Here is a 25,312-nt window from a genome sequence, read left to right as displayed (position 1 = left end):
GGTCGGGTCTCAAAACATGTTCACAGAAACAGTTGACAAGATGTTAGTTACATCTCAGGCCTCTGTTAACATTTCACAGGAAGCAGTCAGACTTCTGGGGCAGTTATTTACAATCCAAAAGGTAGGGACTTGTGATTAATTAGGCTTCCTGGGGAAAGGCTGAGAGAGGGGAGCAGAATTGACTTCTTCCCCAGGCTTCTGTCCTTAACGTTTTTTGTTTTGTAGTTGTAGATCCACAGCATGCCTTTATTTTATTTATTTTTACGTGGTGCTGAGGATCGAATTCAGCGCCTCATGCGTGCAAGGCAAGGGCTCTGCCACTGAGCTACAACCCCAGCCCTACCATAATGTTTTGTATTTCATTTCACAACCAGGTCTGGTTTTGTCATCAGTTTGATCATTGCTTTTGAAGACTCTGAATTTTTCTCTTTACATTTCTGCCTTCTGAAATTTTGATTTATCAATTTTTTAAAAAAAATCTCATTCATATGGAATTTGTCAGACATGGTCGTGGAGGAAACAGATCAGGGTGTATAAGCAAGTGGCGGCTATGCACAGTGGCCATTGCCAAGTTGTTATTGTTTTAAAAATTCATGCTGGGATGAGAATGTGGCTCAGTGGTAGAGCACTTGCCTAGCACAGTGAGGCCCTGGGTTTGATCTTCGGTAACACACACAAAATATATAAATAAAAAATTATGGTTAGGGAAGGAAATTGAGTTAAAAACAGAATATTCAAAATTCTAGGGCAGTTTGTAGACCAAAGAATCATATAGGGTCTTCCCTTTTGCTCCACATAAATGCATTCACAAAGTGGTTGTCTCTCTTCCCTGACAAGCTAGAACCAAAGCGCCCAAAGCAGCTGGGTCTGGGGGTGCCCCAGCTGTCAGGTCAGCATATGGCAGAGAATGATGCTGAATGATCCAGTCCAGGGGGCTGTGGGCAGCCTGCAGGCCTCAACCTGTTTCTAGTGTTTGCATGCTCGTAAATTCTCCCTCCAGATGGTCATCTCCTGGAGATCTGTGTATTCAGCTCACTTTGCATCTCTTCTAGCTGCAGGGCACAAAGTTTGTGGGAGTCAAGTTTCACAGACAGGTCTGGAAATGGCCACTTGGACAACCTGGAGCCAGGAAAGGATTCCTCTCCAGACAGACCCTAGGCTGCAGCTTCCTGTCTCTCCTGCAGTGCTCGCCTTTGGCTGAACTCAGGCAGGGCCTTGCATGGCATTATAGGAAGGAAAAGGGCCAGTAGACTGGGGGCCAGAGTTTTTGTTTTCCCCTGCTAGGTGGAGAACCAGTTGTGGTACAGTGAGCTTCATTCTCTGTGGGGGCATCCAGGAGAGTTGTCAAAGGCTGAAGGCTTTCCTTGGAACTAGGAATCACTCATTCCAGACCAGTAGAAAGTATCCAAGTTGTCTTTTGATTTCAGGCATCATAAGGTGGCTGCTTACCTTATCTGGAAGATGCTGGGAGACCAGGGCTGGGGAGCAAAGTAGTTACTTGGCTTTTTGCATCTGAGCTGCCTTCCCTGTGTTGGGAGGAGGCACGAGGATAGTGACAACAGGTGGCTTAGAAATCAAGGAAGAATCCTGGTATGCTGCAGCTGCTAAGGGGCTGCTGCTCTCCCCTGCACTGGCTCTTGGGAGTTCTAGAGACCCACTGGAGATGTGTGTTTGTGACTGGAGCCTGCCAGCCATTAAAATATTTTCCAACATCTGCTGAGGACATTTTAGCAACCATTCCAACAAAGATGCTTCTGCTTGGTTTTAGTAACAATAGCTGGAATGAGTGATTATTTATAGTCTTTGGGTATGTAGTAGTGCACATAAGACTTTTGCCCCTTCTTTGGAGAAGACAGATTTACCCTGTCCCAGGTACCTGTAATTGGATGGGCTCTGGCAAAAGCCCTGATCCAGTTTCTCTCTCAGTAAACAGCTTTGGTCACTGCAGTAGGCATACATTCCTGTGTAATAAACTAGTCAAATCAACTTAAAACAACATTAAATATTTATTATATTATTATAATTTGTAGGGTAAGAGTTTGGTAGAAGTTTACCTGGATGGTCCTTGCTTGGGGGTTTCTCCTGAAATTGCAGTTAAGATGTTGCCTAGGGCTAGAAAAATCTGCTTTTGGGCTGGGGATATAGCTCAGTTGGTAGAATGATCGCCTCACATGCACCAGGCCCTGGGTTCAATCCCCAGCACCACAAAAACAAAACAAAAAAAATCAGCTTCCAAGATGGCTCACTCACTCAGGAGGCTGGCAAATTGGGGCTGGTCTTTTGCAGACAGCTTCAGTTCCTCACCAGGTGGACCTCAGCATTGGGCTGAGGTCCTAATATGGTGGTGTTTTTTCCCCAAAGTAATAGGAGAGACAGCAAGGCAGAAGTGGCCACATCTTTTATGACCTATTCTCAGAAGTCACATACTATCACATGCCCTATTCTATTGGTGATATGACCAATCTGCATGCATTGTGGGACCACAGAGGATCATTAGGAGCTGTCCTGGAAAATGGCTACTGCAGCCATGCTGGAAATAAATGGGGTGTGAGAACCCTCTGTATTTCTTTTCCACCAGCAATGCTGTGAAGTGGGACAGGAAGCCACTTGAATGGTTGGGGCACTTCTTAGTCTGATAGTGTCATTTCCCTTAAGGACAGGCATTAATGTCATGGAGGAATAAAAAAATTCCCTTACATAATGAAGCTCACTACTAGGCAAAGTAGGTTCTCATATATGATGAGGAAGGGATGGATAATTCTTTCATAGACAATGGAGAAACTGGATTTTAAGAGAAAGATGGGGCCGGAGGTGTAGTTCTGTCGTACAGTGTATGCACAGCACGTGCGAGACTCTGGATTCAATTTTCAGCACCAGAAACAAATCGGAAGCCAGATCTTGAAATCCTTATGCTATTTAGCTTTCTAAGCTTGGATATATTAAGCTGAGGAGAAAAAAACCTCATTCCCTGGATGTTTTAATTACCAAAAGATAGTAATTAGAAGCACCTTTTATACCTCCATCCTCTGAGGACCTTTCATCAGCAGAGCTGCAGGCCAAGAGGACATATGTGGATATCAGGTTTCACAGGCAGGTGGTCACGAATCTTCCACTTAAAAACTGATTGAAAACTGTCCTCTACCTACTCTGTGGTACTCCAAAATTTAGCTCCCATATCCCACAGCTGAATCTCATTTTATGTAGTGATTGCTAGGCCAGCAGTAGAGGTCTTGGACAGTGCTTATGTCCTTTGGGTTCTGCTTGTTGGCTGTTGCTTCAACAGATTTCGGCGTATGCACATGACCAGCCCTTTAAATCCACAGGTGGCAGAGAGATGTAACCAAGTCTATAGGGAGCTTGGTGCTATGGGGCAGGTACAGTGTTGGTGTGAATAGGTGGGTTAGAAAGATGGTCTAGTAGTCTGTGCTTGTCCTCATTTTAATGTGTGTGAACATTCTCCTTGCTGATGGCTTTACATTAAGATGTTAACTAAATTTCCTATTTTTATGGTGGTAATTTAGCAATTTTATGAGTGCCTTATGCTAACTTGTTTTACTACTTGGTTACTGATTAAAGGCTCTTCACCTTTTCTCCAGTATTTAGACAAAGGTCAGAGTGGGTTGCTCTCAAAAACAAGTCTGACCTGGCCGTTCAACTTTGTTTTTCTTCTTAATTGCTTTAAGTTTTAATATCTCCTGTCTTGGAATCTAATAGGTCAGTGCTCATTCTTCATTAGATTTTCTTAGCCTTAAGGCTAAGACTTAAGTCCAGGGTGGGGAGAAAAAAAATCACATCTAAGTATTTATATCCTAGTGCTACTGTTAGCTTGATTTGTAGACAGGGAAGGGGCAACATCCAGCTAGGTGAGCCCCTGCTATTAACAGCTGGGAGTTGTTGGGAGAGATGATTTACTGTGGGGCCCAAGTACTGTTGCTGGGGGTATGCAAAAGATTGCAAGGTCAGAATTTTTATTCAGAATTGTGATCGCAGAGAGCAGCTTTGAGGATGAAGTGGTGGTGGTCTTTTGGGGCAAAGAAAGGCATGTTGGAGAACAGGTTCTCCAAGCTCAGTGTTCCTTTCCTGTAACAAAACCCAGTGCTGTGCAGGTATTCACAAGTTGGGCCCTTTGCATCACACCCATGGGCTAGGGGACAAGAGTGAACTGACAGGCTCATGCTGATGAGTCCTTTGTCTCTATGAGATGCCTAGGTTGACTTCCAACACCAGCATCCATGAAACAACAGACTAACCAGTTAGCTTGTAAGGATCAAAATCAAATCATAGGGGCTGGGGTTGTGGCCCAGTGGTAGAGTGTTCACCTAGCACCTGTGAGGCACTCACTGGGTTAGATCCTCAGCACCACATAAAATCAAATCCCAGACCCTTCTAACTCTGACATTGTGATATGCTCAAGTCACCCGTTTTTCTGGTAATCTAGCAACTCTCTGGGTGTACTCTAACATCTTATTTTCTACTTGGTCTTTAGAATTGCTGGGATGAGGCAACTTGCTGAGTCTGGGGTTGTTTCTACAGTTTTATTGGAACACACACATTTATGTATCATCTAGGGCTACATCTGTGCTATAAGAGCAGAGTGTGATAGACACACATGGCCCACAAGCCTAAAGTATCACCTGTCTCTCCCTTTAAGAAAAAGGTTGTTGATCCCTTGAAGTCATTCATTAGGACAGTGGGCCACAAGTCTGTAGACAAGGCAAAGTACCTCTGAAGGTGAGCGTCATCTACCTACCTGAAAGCTAGCCTAGATTATTTTTTTAACCCCTCCAAAGTTGTAAATGATCAGGAAAGATTTTCTCCGTGGCTACGTAGTGCTTCATTCAGGCTTGGCAATCACTAGGAAATCAGGTGCATAAGAGCTATCCAGGCAGAGACTATAATCTGTTGAGGAAATGTCCCATTTTTTGCTATAAGGAAAGTGGTTAAAACAAACAGCATCAAGAATAAAAATAGCTTGTCAATTACTACTTGTGGACTAAAACAAAGGACACAGTCCCACTAGAACAGAAATAAATTTTAATTTGTTGAAAAGTGCAGCAGTGAACAGGGTCCTTTGAAGGGCACTTTCTAAGTGAAATGACTGATGACAGAGAGCCAGGGCCAAGTAACCTCCAGGAACAGATGATGCAAATAGGGAGTTTACAAAAATCCAGTGGGAACAAAGTAGTAAATCTAAAGAACCTAAATATACCCATCTAATTCCATTGGTGGATCAGTTGAAGTCCCCTCTGCTTTCTCTTAAGGATCCTGGGACAAGTTAGCTTTCATTTGAAAAGCACTAATCCTTAATACTTAAAAATAAATTTAAGAACATTTCTCACAGATTAAGGTGTAACTTCTATGGCTATCATTACTATTTTGTACAAAAACCCTAGTGTCCTCAATTAAAATATGTTTCCAAAAGCACCGTTTGTCAATTCAAAGATACTCAATGTATTCCCTGCTTTGAAATTATATGAGGGAGAACTTTATAATAGGAAATGTTGTAAGGCAAAAATCTCTTCATTCCAAAGGCTCTGTTCATTCCCAGTGGTTTTACAGTCCTCTACTCTGCAGGGTACCAACAGACATGAACCTGACCTTAAAAGGGAAAATAATCAAAATCCAAATCAGTACAGTTAAGAACAAGGCAAGCCTCTTGCAAGTGGGTCCCTTGTACAAAAACATTCTGAAAGCAGCAGTGCGCCCTGCAGTCCGTTAGGCTAGAAACAGATCTATTTTAAGGTTAGCTAGGAAAGATCCCCAAACTAAAAAAGGTACAGGGAAGGCCTTACCACATCCCACACCCAGACACGTCAGCTGGACGCAAGACCAGTGTGGCAGAGACGCTGCTGGCAGCTGACTCGTGTCACTCTTAAGACTCCACCTGCTTTCAGGAACCAGCATCATAAACTGAATAATATGACATCACAGTCCAAGACCTGGTAAGAGTTGGTTTCTTTTTATTTGGGAATAACTATGGTCAACTTTCATTAATGTCAAAGTTGACGAATAAGAATCAAAGTGGAGAATAAAGTCAATACCCACATTCAACATTATAGTTGCTTTTAGTTACACTTATTTTAAAAATTTTCTCTAAAGCATTCATAGCAGAGGTGTTCATTTCATCGGCCTATTCACCTCTAGGTACCACCACAGTTGCTGGGGTCACTTGAGGTAAAAGGAAAAATCCAATGGCTACTAACCCAACATGGCTATCTGGAGTTCTGATAGAAAAGTTAACTACGGCCATGTCTTAAGAAGTGCTTAAAGCTCGACAGGCCTTAAATAAAGCTAAAATCACTTACTGCCTGAGTTGAACAGGTTATAAACCACAGCTCTTCCTCCCTTACTGTCCCACCTATAATCAGCCTTCTTGAAGAAAACATTAGAAACAGAACTGGTTTTCAAGCCAAGAAACAAAACATATGTGTTTTCTAAGCAGTGAAACCTAAAAATCTGATTTTGATAAGTAATAAAAGATTCCAGAAACTCAGGAAGAACCTATCTGAAAGAGAAGAAGGTAGAATAAAGCAGTTGATGCTACTTTAGTTTGCATCAACTACTGGGCATTTTTACATCTAAAACAAATGACAGAAAATAACGACAGCAAAATAGAGTCCAAACAACTTCATATGTGGCACTGAGTAGTTAGGCTCCCTGTGGGACAGGCACTTGCTTCCTCCCAAGTTTGGCCCTTCACCCTGTTGACCCAAGAGCCTGGTCTACAGAAGGAACTCAGAAACACAACCTTCCCCAACTGTGTACCTTGACAGTTTAGAGGCAGAAATCTCAAGAGGCATTTCCTCAATACTGCTAGTGCTGACTGGTACTCCACATGGTTAGCCACTGGAAAGCAGGTGGCTGTCACCCTCAAGAGGGACCTGGAATTAGCCTTTACCACAGCTTACTGCCCTATCTCAATGTAGCACTAACCCAGAATTCCAAAGAAACAACTTGGTTGACATGTTTTAAATTTGCCACCTTATCACACTGTGATGGATTTTATATACAACATTATCTACTTATTTTGAAACAATGGTACCTGTTCTATAATCTGATGATTCAGCTGAGGGTTATTCTTCAAGCCATGTGATGTTAGTATTTTTGACAGTGAGGTGCGCAGTTTGAAGTGTGTGCAGGTCCTTTGAATTTAGGTCAAGTCATAAACCAAAAGGTTTTCATACTTTTTCCCTATCTGAATGGATTTACACATTCAGACTCTGACCACATGAGGATAATCAAGAACTGTGGCCCCAGGACAGGAAGGACATGGTGAGAACAAAGATTCAGGAGTGTTCCTTATCATCTGGGGAAAGAGACAAGGGTAGCCACTCCTGACCTATGGGCAGAATTCACAGTTTAACACATTGCACGAGGAAGTCAGCTGATTGGGTTGCTTTTCAAATAGGACTTAGAACCAGTCCAGAGCTTTTCCAGGCATGGTCTCAAAGATGAGCTACAGACACCTACTACAGTCACTTCATCAGGAGGAGTTGTGAAGGGATCCCACTTGAGGCTGGGCATGGTCGCTAAAGAGGATGTTTTGAGAACCTTCGCATCCTGACACTGCCATGATTGCTGAACATGAGACGAGGGTCAAACCTGTATCTGGGGATGATAAAAGAAGAATTGTCGCATGAGCTTTTAGCTAAACACTATTTCCTCAGAATGTTATTCATCAGAAAGGTTAGAAAGGGATGTAAAAGAAAACAAAATCACCAGAAGGGACTCTCATGAGAAAGTCTGTAGTAAAAGAGACGAGGACTTAATAGTTAAGAACATTTCATGGTAAACAAAAACAACAAAAACAACCCACTTCTGCTGAGTGCAGTGGTGCACGCCTGTAATTTCAGGTACTTGGAGGCTGAGGCAGGAAGATCACAAGTTTGAGGCCAGCCTCAATGACTTAGACCATGTTTCAAAAATTTTTAAGAAGGGGTAGGGATGTAGCTCGGTGGTAGACCACTTGCCTACCATGTGTGAGACTGTGTTCAATCCCTAGCACCACAAAAACAAAAACTTCCCATCCCAAGCCAGCAAGCCTAAGATCATATGGTATAAATTGAGGGGAGAAAAAGCAGAAGGTTAATCTTAAATGGTGCCAGAAGGTAACAAATTTTTTTTTTTTTCCCCCTTGAGGGAGGAGGGGTGATCTCTGAGGTATAAAGCAGCCAGATGGAAGAGAAGAGCCTAACCCTGGCTGAAAGCTCTGCTAGCAGTTTCAAAGCCCTCTCCTGTTTGATAGTTAAGACATACAGACACAGAAGAGCACAAGTGTGCAGCTGAGACGTGTTTGAATCTGGCTCACAATTTAGATGATCTCTGCCCCCCCCCCCCCCCCCGCCAAAAAAAATAGTATTCATGCCAAATGTATGGCACACACAAAAAACAAAAACCAATTTTACCACTCCAGGGGAAAGGTAGAATGAATGCTGAATAAAGAATATGCATTGGCCAGGAAGATTTTAGGTGTGCAGGCTGGAAGTAATATTGAACTCAACTCTTACTTCCTATCTTGTAGGATAAATTATTTTAGAGCAGTGGTTGGTCAACACATTTGTAAAGGATCAGATAATACATTTTTTGGGGGACTGCAGGCCACATACCAACCATTCAGCTTTAGTATTTAGTAGGAAATAGTAATCAGGGCTAATGAATTTAAAACAGAAAATCAGTGGAGTTTAAGGCAGCTCAGGCAAACAACAGCTCAGCAAAACTAGCATCTAAAACTTGAGTCACAAACTTCAACCATGTAAGTAAGACAATTGGTTATAGTTAAACAGATAATCAGAAGAAAGAAGGTAGCTCCCACATCTGCCTTGCACTGGCCTATCGGATGTGGACATGGAAGGTCTACATTCTAGCAGCCAAGGGACTCATTGGCATCTAGTTTGATATACTGTGACCTAAATAACCGTTGGAAATTGCAAAATCAACACAAGCCACCCCAAAGCCCTGTGCTTTTTAGAGACTGAACGTCCCATTTCAGAAGACCAAAGCTGGGGGCTGGGATTGTGGCTTAGGGGTGGAGTGCTTGCCTGGCATGTGTGAGGCACTGGGTTCAATTCTCAGCACCACAAATAAACAAACAAATCAAGGTCCATCAACAACTAATAAAAGTTTAAAAACAAAAAACAACCCACAACCAGAGCTGGGAGGGCAAAGTGCTTGGCCAATCATTGCACTAATAGGTATCTATATTAAGAAGTAATTTAGTGCAAATGATAAACTGATAAATATAATTTCTTTATATTGTCATCTAGCTTTTTAAAATTCTGATTCTTATTTTGAATTGTTGTATTTGAAAATTGTTTTGATCAACTTATAATTATACACATTTATGGAACACAATTTGGTTTTGACACTGGTATACATTGTTATCTAGGTTTCTATTGTTTTTTTTTTTTTTTTTTGTGATGCTGGGGACCTAACCCAGTGCCACATACATGCTAGGCAAGTGCTCTGACACTGAGCTACTTCCCCACCCCCAGCCCTGTTATCTAGTTTTAGTGTGCTAGAATCTCTTTGGCTATATATGCAATACTTAGATATATTTCCTTTTTTTTTTTTTTTTAAATGTGCTGTAACAAACTCAAGGTCTCTTTATTTTTTTAAGAGAGATTTTTTTAATATTTATTTTTCAGTTATTGGCAGACACAACATCTTTGTTTGTATGTGGTGCTGAGGATCGAACCCGGGCCGCATGCATGCCAGGCGAGCGCGCTACCGCTTGAGCCACATCCCCAGCCCTAGATATATTTCTTTAATAAACAGTCTATAATCCAGTTTCTCTACTCTTTGACATACATTCTTCTCATTTGGACTGAAAATAAAATTTGATATGAAGATGGCTAAACAGTTACAATTTTCCATCAACTTAGGACCTCGCTGCTGTCTTACAATCAAGGGTGTAAGAACTGAAATAATCCATTCCTGGTTACAGTTTTAAAACTTCATACCCTTTAAGCATAAAGTGGATCCTTCTTGTCATAGGCAGCTTAAATGCCTGGTGTTTGATGCCTTGTGTCCTACTGACTAGGCACTGTGTAACAGGAGAGGAGGAACAACAAATCTGGGCAGGTGAAAATCATCTTTGTATTCATTTTTGGAAATGGACTTACATTTCAATATTTGATTTAAACCTATCTTCGCATGCTTAAAATATAACATTCAAGTTACTATAGTTGGGGTTTCTGAGAAAAGTGGTGAAGGCATACACTCTTGGAAAGCCTAGGAACAGGACAGCACTGGGTCAGAGCTTACTTAAGCCCTACTTGCCACCAGTACAACCAAGTGGTACCATGACAAGAATCACAGCAGCAGGACAAAAGGAAGAGCCTGGGGCAGGAGAAGGGTGTCCATGCACCCAGGGCAGTGGAGAGCCAAAGTGTCTCAAACGGCTTATTTTCCCAGCACAACAGGGTGAGGCAATATGAAGATAGTATTCCCTCTCCAACAGAAAGGCTTGTGGTCAATGCAGAAAGGACCCATAGGACTCCCTGTCTTCTATAACAGCATGATCACTAGAGACAACCTGGCAAAGTGAAGACAGAGGAAACTTACCCAGGGTCAAAAACCCCTGGAGTGCGACAGGTTGGCCCAGAACAGGACTGTAACATCATCAACCGATAGTTCATCTTTCCTAGAAGCTCTGGGTCTATACTTTTAGCAATGTTAGTGATTTGGTCTGGGTCTGCAGTCAGATTATAGACTTCTACAAACACCTAGATGAAATGAAAGAATGGTGGAAAGAAAAAAGGGTTACAATCAAGGAACTATTCCAAACGTGAATTATTTCTAAATGGGAAGGGAGAACACAGACAAAAACCCAACACCCAATATAACAGCATCTGGCCTCAAGATCCTTAAGGAGCCCAACTGTGTACTTATGACAATGGTGCATCTGTGCTGGGTGTCCATGGCTTTGAGTCTATAGCTTGAGCTGGAAAGGGACTACCTGCACCCCAATGCCTTCAGGCAGTCAGGACAGGGCAGTAAGAGGAAACCAGTTACTCTTGATAACTGAAGAACAGAAGGCAGGGCCCTCAATGGCAGGCCCTCCGAAACAAGACTTCATAATGAAACTACAGGAGTGAGAGTTAACATTGGAAGGCTTATTTCTGCCTTAGAATTTTGAGATTCAAATAAGAATGGGTATGAAAAGTGCCTTAATTTAAGCTATTCAATTTTCCCCATTTATAACACCAACTGGGGAAAGATACAATACTCGTTATTTCCAACATTAGACATAACTAGGATTAGTACTTCCCCCTCTAACCTGTATGCTGTTCTCCAAATTGGAGTCAAATGATAGGTTGCCTACATCAGCTCCCAGTAGCTATCCTCAGACTATCATTTATAATTATCAAAACTTGATGAACACTGTTGGGAAGGGAGGAACAGGAACTGAGTTGGAGGGACACCCTTGTTGTCCACCATGCTTTTGAGCTCCATGTGGAGCAGCAAGCACAATTTCTGAGATACAGAGGAACCACTACTCTGTGGAGTACCAGACGCAGCAAGGGCATGTGCGCTAATAAGCAGAATGCGCTCACAGGGACCGCAGCCCATGTGATTCTTCAGGCTGGCCAAAAAACTCACTTCTTCCAAGGATAGAGCTCCTGGGTCTTTGTACCCACTCTATTTGATGAGCACTGGACTGTGCTGTGGTGGGAACAGGAGTTTTTGAATATATCAGTTGCTATCAATTTTCTAGGAAAGGCTAATGCCTCTCACTGCCACAGAAGTTGAAGTGCTTCACTTTTGCCCCAACTACTTTTAAGAAGGGACCAGGTGTGAATCATTCTAAAAAAGTGAACTATGTCTGAGGGGTGGTGTGAGTGGAAAAAACCCATTTAGAAAGATCACAGTGACAAGCAAAACATGGCTGTGTGGAATTTTCCTTAACTGAAGGACACACTAAGTGAAATACCTTTCTTTCATTTATGTAGTGCTAGGAAACACATCTTCCCTAGAAGGCACGCTTGGAATTACTCTTATGCCACCACATCTAACCAATAAAGCACTAGCAATAGACAAAGGTTGGGGGAGGTATAGGTGAAGTCCCTCTTACCTCTTGGTCATCAAACTCGCAGTACTGTAAATTCCATAATGCTGACATTGTCCTTACACAAGCATAGGTGTTGTTATAAGCATCTTCACAAACACAGTCTGGGAAGCATTGCTGTAGGAATATTTAAGAAGTTAAACGAAGATCGTTCTTCCATGGTAACAACAACCTAGTTGCCTACAGGAACAACTCAGTTAGCTAAAGCCAGACATGGAATTTGGCAGAAATGAGGAAACCTTCTGCAGAGACTCCAATAAGTAAAAAACAAATGCAAAGGGCTGCGGTTGTGGCTCAGTGGTAGAGCGCTTGCCTAGCACTTGCAAGGCCCTGGGTTTGATCCTCAGACCACATATAATTAAATAAAATAAAGGTATTGTGTCCAACTACAACTAAAATTAAATATTAAAAAAAAAAAAACCAGATGCAAGGCTCTGTTCCTTACTAATGGCTGACTTAAAGAATTGTGTTGGGGCTGGGGATGTGGCTCAAGCGGTACTGTGCTTGCCTGGCATGCGCGTGGTGCTGGGTTCGATCCTCAGCACCACATAAAAATAAAATAAGATGTTGTGTCCACAGAAAACTAAAAAATATTTAAAAATTCTTTCTCTTAAAAAAAAAAAAAAAAGAATCTGTTTGCATCTCTTGTCTGCTAACCTCCTGAGAAGAATTAGTTGTAATAAGCACCTGTTAAATGTACAGGTTGGCAAGGAGAAGAAACACCCAACAGAGTCACTTCAAAGGACTACTATCCTATAGAGAAAAAGTAGCTAAAATGAACTTTGTGGCAATATTTGCAGGTAAATCATTTATGAGCATTCTTGTCACCAAAATGTGACGTAACTGGCTTTTAAAAAATATTTAGTTTTTAGTTGTAGATGGACACAATACCTTTATCTCATTTATGTGGTGCTGATGATCAAACCCAGTGCCTCACATGTACCATTGAGCCCGAGCCCCAGCCCTCCTCTGGCTTACTTCACATATTCCACAGACTCTGTCATTCCACTTGTTGTTAGCCCTTTACTGTGTCCCAAACTTGGCATCAGGGGAGCCAACTCCAAATGGAAGCCTAGTTCCCATTCTCCAGCACATCTATCAGTTACCTTTATGACCTGTCTGGTTGTCACCAGTGCAAAACACTCATGATGGCATATTTACAGGGGAGAACCCCACTTGTCAGAAGTCACTGATTATATACTGCTATTTATTTATTTATTTACTTATTTAAAGAGAGGGAGAGAGAGAGAAAGAGAATTTTAATATTTATTTTTTAGTTATCAGCGGACACAACATCTTTGTTTGTATGTGGTGCTGAGGATCGAACCCAAGCTGCCCGCATGCCAGGCGAGCGCGCTACCACTTGAGCCACATCCCCAGCCCAATATATATTGCTATTTAGAGGGGCAGGAAAACAATGAAAGGGCACTGTCAGAAAATAGGGCAGATACATGCATTTGTTGCACAGAGTGGAAGAATTCAAAGTGCACATTCTGGTGATAGGTTGGCAGCATCAATTTCAGGATTACCAGATTTACCTTTGTCAACCTACAAATTTCCCACGGTCGGGTGACCAGGGAGTAGCATTCATATGAAGGTTTCCCATACTTGTACCCCTAAGCAAGTACCTTGCTGCACTGTGAGAAAGCTGTCGAGGCCAACACAAGTTACTACTCACAGACACTCCGGGACTCAGGGAAGGACATGTTGGGTCCGTGACATTCTGACCTTCTCCTTGATATTCTACCAAGACATCTGACCGCCAGGTCAAATTACTGATACCTCTCTAGAAAAAAAAGAGCAGAGGTGCTTTCCGTGAGGCATACAGACTATGATAAAGAACAGTTTTTACACTACTGCCAAAAGGGACTTAGAGTCATAACTAATTGGACTGCTCATTCAGTAACTAAAAGGAGTGACAGTCAAATGCTTTGAATAGTCTCTTTCCGAGACTACTACTGTGAAGCAGGTCAGGAATAGAAACCAACGAAGTAGCTAAGCTAGCATCAAGTCCAGTGCAAGTTGCTCAAAGTCCAGATCATCATCAATAACTGTTCATACACTCCATATAAGAATTGTTCTAAGCTTATACCAAGGTACTCACAACCTAATACAAACACAAGAAAGAAACAAACAGGGCTGGTATGCTTGGGACTAGAGTAAGTTCAGAGTTCCTCAGAATAAAGCTACAACATGTACATGAACTCCTTTGCACAGCACATTATTGGTATGGAAGGAAAGCAGCAGCTAGAACAAGAGCAAGTTTTGCTTCCAAAGCACACAGGGTGGAAGCAGAAAAACTGAAATGCAAATCAAACCCACAATGAGATACCACTTTACATCCACTTCAATAAAAAACACAAGTGCTGGTGAGGATGTAGAGAAATTGGAACCCTCAGACACTGCTGGTGAAAATATATGTAGAACGATGTGCACCTTTGGTAAAGTCTGGTAAGTGCCTCAAAGAGTTAGACATAGTTACCAAATGACCCAGGAATTTCTACTTCTACAGAATTACCCAGAAATGAAAACATGGGTCCACACAAAATCTTGTATACAAATTGTTCGTAACAGTATTATTTAAAATAGCCCCAAAATGGAAAAGTACAGTCTAAATGTCTCTGAAAAATGGATAAGTAAAAGGTGGTACATTTGCCAAGTGGGAGGAATAGTATATTCATACAATGGAATATTAGAAATAAAAGGATCATACAGTGCAGATGATCCTTGAAAATATGCTCAGTGAAAACAGCCAGTCACAAGAAGCCACACATTATGATTCCATTTATGAGACATGTCCAGTATAGATATATACAATGGAGGAATGACTGTTAATGTATTTGGGGGTTTCTTTCTGGGATGATAAAAATATTCCAAAAATTAGATTATGGAGATGGTTGTACAACTCCATGAATATACTGAAAACTACTGAACTGTACCCTTTAGATGAGTAAATTGTATGATATACAAATTAAGCTATTAATGATTCACCTCATTAACAAATAAATTGCACAGTAAGACCAAATACCACTTGGCAAAATTTTACTCGAGTTTTATACAGAGCAAAGGGAATTCTCATACATGCTGGTGGGAACATTTTGAAATTCATTTGGTGAAATTTGCACAAATGAACATGCACAGTTCCTGTAACCTTGGTGCACATATATACACGGTCACTGGGAGATATGTCCAAGAACATTGACAGATACTGTTCATACAAAATTAAATAAGCGCCCACTGATTGACAGAAAAAAGATATCTAAGTTGTGATGTGTGTAAACAATATTCAGCAGCTGTGAACAACATGGATCAATCAATAACAATGAATTTTTAATAGCCCCAGCATGTACCCAGTACACTATCATTTTTAGAGCTCAAAACAAGACCCAAACTAATTATGTTGTTCAGGGAAACCTACATGCTAGCTATAAAAAATGAGAGCACGAGAATAACCACGAAATTCAGGAGAATAACCACCCTCGTGGGCAGGCAAGAGATGGGGAAGAGCAGCAGTATTGATAATATTGGGGGGATTTGTTTGTTGGTGGTGCTGGGATTGAAACCAAGGTCTTGTGCATGCTAGGCAGGTGCCCTGCCACTAAGCCCCAGTAAAACTGAGTTCTGAAGTGGGGTGATAGCTTATAGGGGTCTTTTGTGTTTTGCACTTCAGTGAGTTACATGCAGGCTTTTGGATCAATCATATACTGCCTAATTAACACTCAGATAAATGAATTAAAAGTCACCAATAATTTTATGGTTAAGAGAGAACAATCATGATGACTAAACCACATTAGTGTTGACCCTTCCAAACTTCTTTGTGCTTGAACATAACCATATACTTTTACAGGGGAAGAGATGTTGTGAATTGTCCTTTTCTCCTTGTGGTATGTGACAACCTTCCAAGTCAGTGCACAGATGTACATCATTTAGTGTTGTTTTAATGTTCTGTATTTTTAACTGTGCACAATTTTCCCAGTTCCCTACTGGGTATTTGGGTTTTCAGCTTCACTCTATTAATACTGCAAGTTACTTTCATATATAATAGACCCATACAGTGGCAGGCACAGCAGGTACTCTAAGACTTCTCAAACGGATTTGTTTCCTTAGACTAATTTCTCAAATGTAATTGCTACATGCATGCATTCTGAAGCCATATGTCCTGTTAAAACTAGCTTCCTGGTAGGTTAGACTACTTACACCTCTGTGAGTCGTGTATGTGCAGTTTTCAAGTTTTCAGAGTTGTGCAAATACTGGATAATAATCTTTTTAATCTTTGCCAGTTTGAAGGTGATAAAGGCCTCTTTCAGTAAAGCAATTCTTTGATCAGCACTGAAGTAATATTTCTGCATTTACTTTGGCAACTTCTAATTCTTCTGTGAATCACTTTTTTTTTTTTGCCCATTTTTCTACTCGGGTATTAATCTTTGCTTTCTAAGAAATCATTAGACTAATTACCCTTTTTCATATACATTGCAAATACTTTTTCAATTTGTCACCTATTTTAACTTTGTTTATGGTGGCTTTTAGGAGAGGTGGGGAAAAGGAAGATAGAGTATGCTAATGTTTACATGTGGTCCAGTCAGCCTTTTCCTTAAGAAAACTTGCACTATGAGATCAGAAAAATCCCATTCTCTGTCCTTGCAAATGCAACAGCTTTGAGATTTAGCTTAAGTCTTTATATAACCTTGACTTTAGTTTGGTTTTGGTTCATGATTGAGTTAGGGCTTTATACTTACCAAGATGGGCAATAAGGACATCCCATCCATCTGTGTCTTATTTAGGTTGTAGCCAGCAATGTCCAAAATAGTAGGACCCAAGTCAATGTTGGCAACGAGCATCTGTAAAAACACGGAAAACAACAGTCTAGTATGCAATTGGTCCTGTCTTCCTTTTCTATCTATATTAAGGCTCTCTCCTGACAACCCACCTGAGACAACAACTACTACTCACTCTTAACTTCTGTACAGACCATTGTTTCTTTGATCTTACAATTTCATATATTCAAATTAACAAAACACAAAGCCCTTATGAGGGTTGTAATACATGCTTCTGAGAAATTATAAATCTATTTTACCCAGACTCTAATTGATCAAAACATTTAAAACTCCTTTGAAATTGCCTTGTATGAGTTATGAGTCTTGGATTTATATAAAGTGTTTTCCAACTTGATTATTCAGATTGGTTCACCAAATTGGACTTCACATTTTTAAATATCTCAAAGGTCGAATGCTTGCCACCATTGAGAATTATTAGCCCATCTCATAGTTTTTCAAAGTTGGCAACATAGCTAAAACATAGGCTTTGAAGGCTTCAGGAAATTACTCCCAACAATGTATCAACGAAAGTTTCCTCACATAGCATAAAATAGATATTTTAAAATATTCTAGAAATTAAAGACCAATGTCTTGCATTTATACCTTGCCTTATTAGGAGTATTTTTCTTCTGTTTACAATGCTTCTACAGGACCTAAACCAGCATATTCCAATATAGATACAGTAGAGACCATATATTTAAAATAACTGCCTTTAAATGAAATAGACAAATTTCATTGTGTACATATTTAACCAATATATTTAAAAATTACTATTTCAACAGATAAGGAATATAAAGAAATTTAATGAGACTCTACATTTGTTTCAAACCAAGCCTATTCAGAGCCTACTTGGATGCCTAGAGGTCACCTGGTCACAGTCTGGGAAAAGCCTTAGGATGGCAAGAACCCAGGAAGCAAAGCACGGGCAAGGAGGGGGGAACTAATGCTTAGTGAGCACCTAGTCTGTGCCAGATGTTTAATCTTTATTCTTATTTATTCCTTACCAGAATCTCAGTATGTAGTACTTCCCCCATTTTACAGATGGAGAAATAAAATATAAGAACAAAGATAACAGTTTTAACTGGGAGAACTATCTTGCTAAAAAGAAATGTTTTTGAAATTATTGAGAAGAACAGGGAGATCAAAAAAAAAAAAAAAAAGAAAGAAAAACAAATCCTTCCACTTTAAATGTGAAAACAAAACTGAAAGTAAGATGAAAGGCAAGAAAACATCTTCAGAACATTGTTATTCAGGGGTCAGGTTTCCTCTCAGCCAGGATGGCTCTCAGAAGGCAAGGGATACATATCCTGGCTCTGAATCAATTAGCTTCCTTCTGCACCTGTCAGAAATTACCATTCAGTAGAGACAATTCAAGGAAAGATAATCCATAAGTCACTGAGGGGAAAAAAAAAAAAAAAACCTCAGAGAGAGTCTCCAGGGACTGCATAAGACCCACTGTTAGAGATAATTTTCCTAGTCTAAATCCCTGAGGCAAACTGAGCAGGTTAGAACCCAGCCAGTAAGTCTGGGTGTAAATATTGGGGAGATCACAGCAGGAGAGAAACAAATGGAGACCTGATCTCCAGAGAGTCACAGAATGAATAAGTGAAGCCAATTCCAGAGACATTACTAACATCTCCAAGGCAGTTTTATAAGGAAAAGGGTAATCACCAAAATAATAAAACCCACAGACAGAGCCAGGGGTGGTGCCACACATCTGTAATCCCAGCCTTTTGGGAGGCTGAGGCAGGATAATGTCAAGTTTGAGGCTAGCCTTAGTAACTTAGTGAGTCCTACTCTAGGGGAAAAAAAAAAAAAAGAGGACTCCCCAGTAGCTCTCTGGTAGAGGGATTGCTTAGCATGTGCTAATCCCTGGGTTCAATCCCCAGTACCACTAGGGGGGAAAAAAACACCACCCCATCCACAGAAATATAAAATCGTGTTTGTGTAAGTCTAGTCAAAAATTGCCTCAAGAGCCAGCAGCTATATGATGGGAGACATTTTTCTACTGGTATTTTGCTCAATAGAGAGAAAGACCTGTGAGTTCTAGTATAAATCAGGGATCAATAAGATTTGGCACGAGTTTCACAAACACATTATCTCAGGAGACTTTTTTCTTGCCTAAATATGGAGGATAAATGTTCTTAGATTCTGCCTAAGAAGCAGAGATAGTTTCAAGATGTGCATACTATGTTTGTAGAAGGAGCATCAAGTACCAATAAAGAATTCCAGAGAAAATTATACCAACCTTTTAATTTTAAACAACCAAGTATTAGAACAGATTTCATTACCACCATGGTAATGACTCTTGAAATATTAGGGTTCCAAGTTTCTAGAATGGTATTGCTTTTATTACATGGTCTTTAAGTATAAATTTTAAAACACTCATTTATAGATCAGAACATAAAAAGCTTTTCCAACACCAAAGTAAATTATTTCATATCATAATTTCTCAGTTTATTTGGGGTTCTTAGGATTCAAATACATAGATATTCTGATCAAACAGAAGCCCTAGAAACCCCTGCAGCACGAAATCCAGGGATATCACGTGTTGATATCTCAACTCTAGAAGAATGAAAGCATTTTTAATTACTGAAAAAAACAAGGTGATGGGATCTCAGGAGGACACATCCAGTTTGCCCGACAGAAACTGAAGCTCTGATGTTAAACAATTCACACAGAGCGACCAAAAAGAAGTTTCCTGAAATTCTGAGATGCTCCCTGGATGGCAGCATTTAGAAAGTGGGTGGATCCTGCCCTAAGAGTATAGCTCCTCAGTGTCTGCCCGCTGTACACACACCTTTGCTCCACAAGGGAATGCCACATGTTCTTCATCCTCAACCCTCTGAATAAAAAAAGGCCTCAAAACGTGCCAGAAGGCACTCTAGATTCATCTGGTGAAAGGTCCTATAAGTACATGAGAAATCAGAGACTCTCCCATTATGCTGGGGTGTGCTAGCTGGATTTGTCACTAATGAGGAAGGTGCCAGGCTATCACCCCGTAACACTCAAGAACAGAGATACAATATTCTCCCAATTTCACAACTAGGGGAAAGTGAGGCTTATTTTGTTCAAAGTCTTAAAGCCAATGGGCAATCTTTACTCCCAGTTCAGGTTCCCCTGGATCACACTCTGATTTTAGCTCTCCTACTAGCCTTCTCCTTTCTAAAAACCCTTTTGAGGAACTATGACCAAATCTAGAGCTATATTAATGCCTAGGTGTGGAGAAAACTTCAGCCAACCTCTGGCATCCACACACCACCTGCTCTTGCTGTCAAACAGCCGAGACACCAGTCAGCTAAATGTGAGCTGCTTAGGCTGTCAGGCTGTGATGGCTCAGCTTGTCATGCACAGTGCACAACCCTGTGTCACTCATGTGTAACAAGTGGTACTGAAATGACTGCTGCCAACACACGATCAATATCTCTGACGCTCCTCAGCTGGATGAGAACTGAGGCATTTCACATTTCTACTCCATCTGTCAACACTGCAATGTGACAAACATGGATTCACTGTCAGCTCTGGTCCTGCCACTTACTACATGACCTGCAAAATTCATGCAACTAATGTGGATACTGCCCAGTGTTTGTTAAGGGATGGGTACTCAGTTTGGATTGTTCCTCTTCTCTAGGACATCCTTGAGTGAAAAAGACAATTTCAGTGGGGAGTGTTAAGTGTGGGACCATCTGGAAACCCACAGAAGGGGCACCATGTCATCCAAGGGCAGGAGTCTGAAGTGACTTCCTGGGGTGGGGTAGACCAAGGTCCTGAAGGACAGGGAAGTTGGTCAGGTGAAGGGGATCTGAAGTAGGCATTCCAGACAGGAGCAGTCAGTCATACCAAGGACAGGAGGTGAGAGAGATGGTGCACTTAGGAAGTGAAAGCAGTTCAGTATAAATGCTTCCTTTTGTCCCTTGAACAAGCCTTGCTTATCCTGACATCTGTGCAGTCACATTAACTGTTCTCAGCGTGCTCTTTCTACAAACTTGTGTGACTACATACTTTTCAACCTGCCTCTGCTCAAATGCCTCAGAGACATACATTGACTGTTCTCGCTAAAGTCCAGGGTCCTCCCTGACACCAGCATTTAATAAGAAATCCTCCCTCACTGCTCCTTGCTGCATTCGAGGCTTTTCTAGGGTACTGTGCCAGCAGAGTATGAAGACACTTAATACATTCTTGTTGACTGAACTATAGTGTAATTGTTAAGAATATGGACTCTGGAGCCAGAACGATTGAGTTCAAACGCAGGACTCTGCTTTTTTTTTAGCTGTGTGATCAATCATAGGCAAAGCAATTAACTTCTGTACCTCAGTTTCTTCATCTGTAGAATGGGTATAACAGTACATATACATATCCTAATAAGACTGAAATTTAACTGGGTTGATTCACATAAAACACATGTAATATCCAATAAATATACTATTGAAATGTTTTCCTAAAATTCAGGCTTCGTTTAGATTGTTTAGAGAAGGTGAAGTTTCTGGGCTGGGGATGTGGCTCAAGCGGTAGCGCGCTCGCCTGGCATGCGTGCAGCCTGAGATCAATCCTCAGCACCACATACAAAGATGTTGTGTCTGCCGAAAACTAAAAAAATAAATATTGAAAAAAATTCTCTCTCTTCTCTCTCTTTAAAAAAAAAAAGAGAAGGTGAAGTTTCTGATTTTTAACATTTGATTGCACTGTTAACTTGAAAAGGAATGGTCTGTTCCACAGGCAGCTGGCTGACACTTCATCCTGTTCTCATTTGGCCTCCTTCCTCACACTGGTTTTATGTGGGCCTAGAAACTCCACTTCTCAGAAATGTATAGTGTTGGCATGATCTCAATTAACTCCAAATGCCAACCTCAATAAACATTTTTTTAAAAAAATATTTGTTTTTTGGTTGTAGTTGGACACAATACCTTTATTTTATTTATATGTGGTACTGAGGATTGAACCCAGGGCCTTGTGCATGCTGGGTGAGTGCTCTACAGTTGAACCACAATCCCAGCCCTGAATAAAACACTTAAGGTTTAATAACCTTCCCAACTTGCCTATCTTCTTTGAAAGAGAGGCCTGTTTAGAGGAAACTGAAATCTGCAGTGGAAAGTGGACTGGCTTTTGAAATGTAGGTCTTAAGAGCAGAAGAAAACACAGAGACCACTTGTGAAAACCATTTTCCCTTTGAAGAGAATTTTAACAGAAAAGCATCAAGAGCACTGTAAAAGGAAATAAGTGAAAGATACAGATGGTGAAACACAACATTAAATCCCTAGATTAAACTAAAGTAACTAATAAGACCAGAAAGTTTGGCCCATTTTGAAACCCATTCTGCAATTTTAGCTGAAATCATGGATCTGCTTATTTTCTTCGATCTCACAGACCTGGGACTGAAATCATGATACAAGGACAGAAGACATAACTGGTAGAGCATATGTTGGTTTTCTCCTAAGAACAGAAGGAAAGCGTTTCCGATCAAGACGCCCACCATCTTCCAAGACTAAGTACCTTTTCAATGGAAAAAGACATTGAAATCAAATAAAGAGAAGAATGTATTGCATTACAATAGTTCTAGATGCAAGAACCAGGGAAGCAGCACTGGATTGTATGTAGCTCAGGGGTAGAGCACTTGCCTACCACATGTGAGGCACTGATTTGATTCTCAGCACTACATAAAAATATATATAAATAAAATAAAAGTATTGTGTCCATCTACAATTAAAAAATGCTTAAAAAAAAAAAAAGAACTAGAGAAGCAGAAAAGCATTAGTAAGGGGGAGTTCCACATGGAAAAGAGGAAATTCTCAGAAAATTTTTTCTACCATCTTACACTCAAAGTGAGGTCAAACCAGCAGCAGACATCATGCGAGCTGGTCAGAAACACAGAATCGAAACCCATATTTCAGGGGTTGGGAGTGTAGCTCAGTGTTTGAGTGCTTCTCTACCATGGCCAAGGCCCTGAGTTCAATCCCTATCATAGCAAACAAGATCCCTCTGCATTTTAACAAGATGTCCAGGACATTCACACACATAGCAAAGCCTGAGGAGCTCTGCCCCATGAAAAAATGTACACCAAATCAGGCTGCCTCTCAGAATCATCTGTAAGCTTAAAAGGGAAAGAAATGCAGATGCCGGGTCCCTATTCCACACCATGTAAGTCAACAAGACTTTTTCTGGAGGCTGCCCAAACATGTACCATTCATTCTTCATAATATCTCAGGTCAATTTTTTGAGCACCTTCTGTTAAGTCATCACCACTTCAGGACAAAGCAAATCTAGTCTCAAAGGACAGACAAAAGCTATGCACTCTGCTGTGACATGTACTGGTAGAATACACTGAATAGCCAGGCATGGTAGCACACAGCTGTAATCCCAAGCAACTTGGGAGACTGAGGCAGGAGAATTACAAGTACATGGACAAACTTAGTAACTTAGAGAGATCCTATCTCAAAATAAAAAGGGTTGGGGATGTGGCTTAGTGGTTAAGGGTCTCTGGGTTCAATCCCTGGTTTAAAGACAAAAAAAACAAACAAAACCCAAAGAGTGGCAGGGAGTTTGTTTTTAATTTAAAAAGGAATCTCTATTTCCAAGGCTCATAAACACACAAGATTTAACACTGATCAGCCTTTATTCTTACAGGAGGAACCCCACCAGCACCCCTCTCAAAAGGAATAGCCTTATTTTCTCAGGCAACTGCCTACCCCAACCATACACATCAGCTTGTTAGGCACCTACCTTGCTTGTCTGATTTGCTTTGATCCCAGGCCCTCGAACCAACAGTGGAACTTTGATATCAAACTCATACAGTTGTCTTTTGTCTATTGGCAAAGAAAACTGTCCTGAAAACAAAATGCAAAAAGTAAAGATGGAGCCAAGACAGACTCGTAGCTCTGACTTTCTTTCATTTGTTTAATCAATTGAACATACAGAAAATACTATTCTACAATTCTACTAATTCTGGTGTCTTAAAAGAAAGCTTAAATTTGCCTGTTTTTCTTATTACATGACAGGAAAAGTAGTGAGTTCATCTCTTTTGAATACGTAACTACAAGGGACTCCTTGGTCTACATTAGGACAAATTGAGCCCAAAACAAACAAAAAAACAAACCAACCCTGGAAAGGACCAAAACACTAATACATAAAAAATTTATGCACGATATTCAACTTGATCACAGCAAAAGAGAGATTACTCCAAATACTGCCTAATGAAAAGGGACAAAAGTACTCCTGCTTTTCCTGAACAAACTGCAGTTCCAAGATAATCAAATAATTGATATGGAGAGGTCCAGCAAGTAAATGCAAAGGACAGAATTACGAAGTCCACATTTCACAATTTGTGTTTGAGGGAATGATGGATTTAAGCAATCATCATCAATGGGAATCTCAGGGTCAGAAGGATTCACTGGTAGAGCTCAGACTGAAATCACCTGAGTCATAAGTCAACACCAGCATCCCCAAAGTGGGCAGCCAGACACTATGAGTTTCATGATGTCACAACAGAAAATATACAGCAGCACTACTGAGGAAGTACACTTACAAGTTAGAATTTCTAACAGGTCTTTCAATTTCACTACCAATCTAAAGGAAATGCTGAGTAGATATGAGTAAGTGAAGGCCTTACAAGATGGTGGCCAAATCCAGAATGGGATAGTCTACAGGATGAGAGACCTGCTTTATCCAGTAAGTAAGTGGCAAGTGAAAGTTAGGAGATCTAAAAACTAAAAGGTGGTGTGTGGACCTTGTTTGGATCATGACACATAATAAATCAAATGCATAATCAGATATTGATATGTGGAACCACAGGGTCTGGGAATTGTTTCAAAACATTCTTACAAAAAACAAATACCATGATGGGGGGTTAAGAAAATATAAAAGCACAGTCACATGGAACCAAAAACCTAAGCTGGATAATGGGGGTTATTTTAGTAGTCTATACTTACCCCACCCTCCAAAAGACAGCATCTTGCTATGTTGCCCAGGCTGGCCACAAACTCCTGGGCTACAATACTCCTGCCTCAACCTCCAAGTGCTAGGACTACAGGCATGTGCCACCACATCCAGAGCTCCATTAATCTCTATTCTGAGTGTTTTAAATTATTCATAATATTAAATGCCTACATTTTACATAATATTAAATCTGTTCAAGGTTCAGGTTAATTCTTTTTAAGTAGAAATTTATAGACAGAAACAAATATTTGTTGTGGTACTGGGAATTTAACTTGGGGCATTCTACAACAGAGCTACATTCTCAGCCCTTTTTTTTAAAATTTTGAGGCCATCTTACTAAGCTGCTGAGCCTGGCCTCAAACTTACAATTCTCTGGCTTCAGCTTCCTCAATCGCCGGGATTACCTATGCATGCCATTGTGCCCAGCAAAAATATTTTTGTGCCAGGGATGGAACCCATGGGTGCTTAGCCACAGAGCCACATCTCTAGCCTTTTTATTTTT

General features: G+C 40.7%; 1 protein-coding gene across 1 annotated transcript in view; it reads right to left on the bottom strand.

Annotated features, from left to right (window-relative positions):
• Positions 1-5,017: 5,017 nt before the first annotated feature.
• Gns (glucosamine (N-acetyl)-6-sulfatase) overlaps positions 5,018-25,312 on the bottom strand; it is a 38,180-nt gene continuing 17,885 nt past the window's right edge. Inside the window, exons 9-14 of the mRNA XM_005328696.5 lie at positions 23,599-23,702; positions 16,804-16,905; positions 13,746-13,853; positions 12,074-12,184; positions 10,564-10,724; positions 5,018-7,608 (exon numbers count right to left, since the gene is read on the bottom strand). Coding sequence (XP_005328753.1) covers positions 7,530-7,608; positions 10,564-10,724; positions 12,074-12,184; positions 13,746-13,853; positions 16,804-16,905; positions 23,599-23,702 — 665 coding nt within the window. The 3' untranslated portion in view covers positions 5,018-7,529. The remainder of the gene's footprint in view (positions 7,609-10,563; positions 10,725-12,073; positions 12,185-13,745; positions 13,854-16,803; positions 16,906-23,598; positions 23,703-25,312) is intronic.

This window comes from Ictidomys tridecemlineatus, chromosome 6 (genome assembly GCF_052094955.1).
Source record: "Ictidomys tridecemlineatus isolate mIctTri1 chromosome 6, mIctTri1.hap1, whole genome shotgun sequence".
Classification (NCBI taxonomy): domain Eukaryota; kingdom Metazoa; phylum Chordata; class Mammalia; order Rodentia; family Sciuridae; genus Ictidomys; species Ictidomys tridecemlineatus.
The sequence above is the reverse complement of the archived record's forward strand: the minus strand, read 5'-3'. Positions and strand labels throughout refer to the sequence as shown.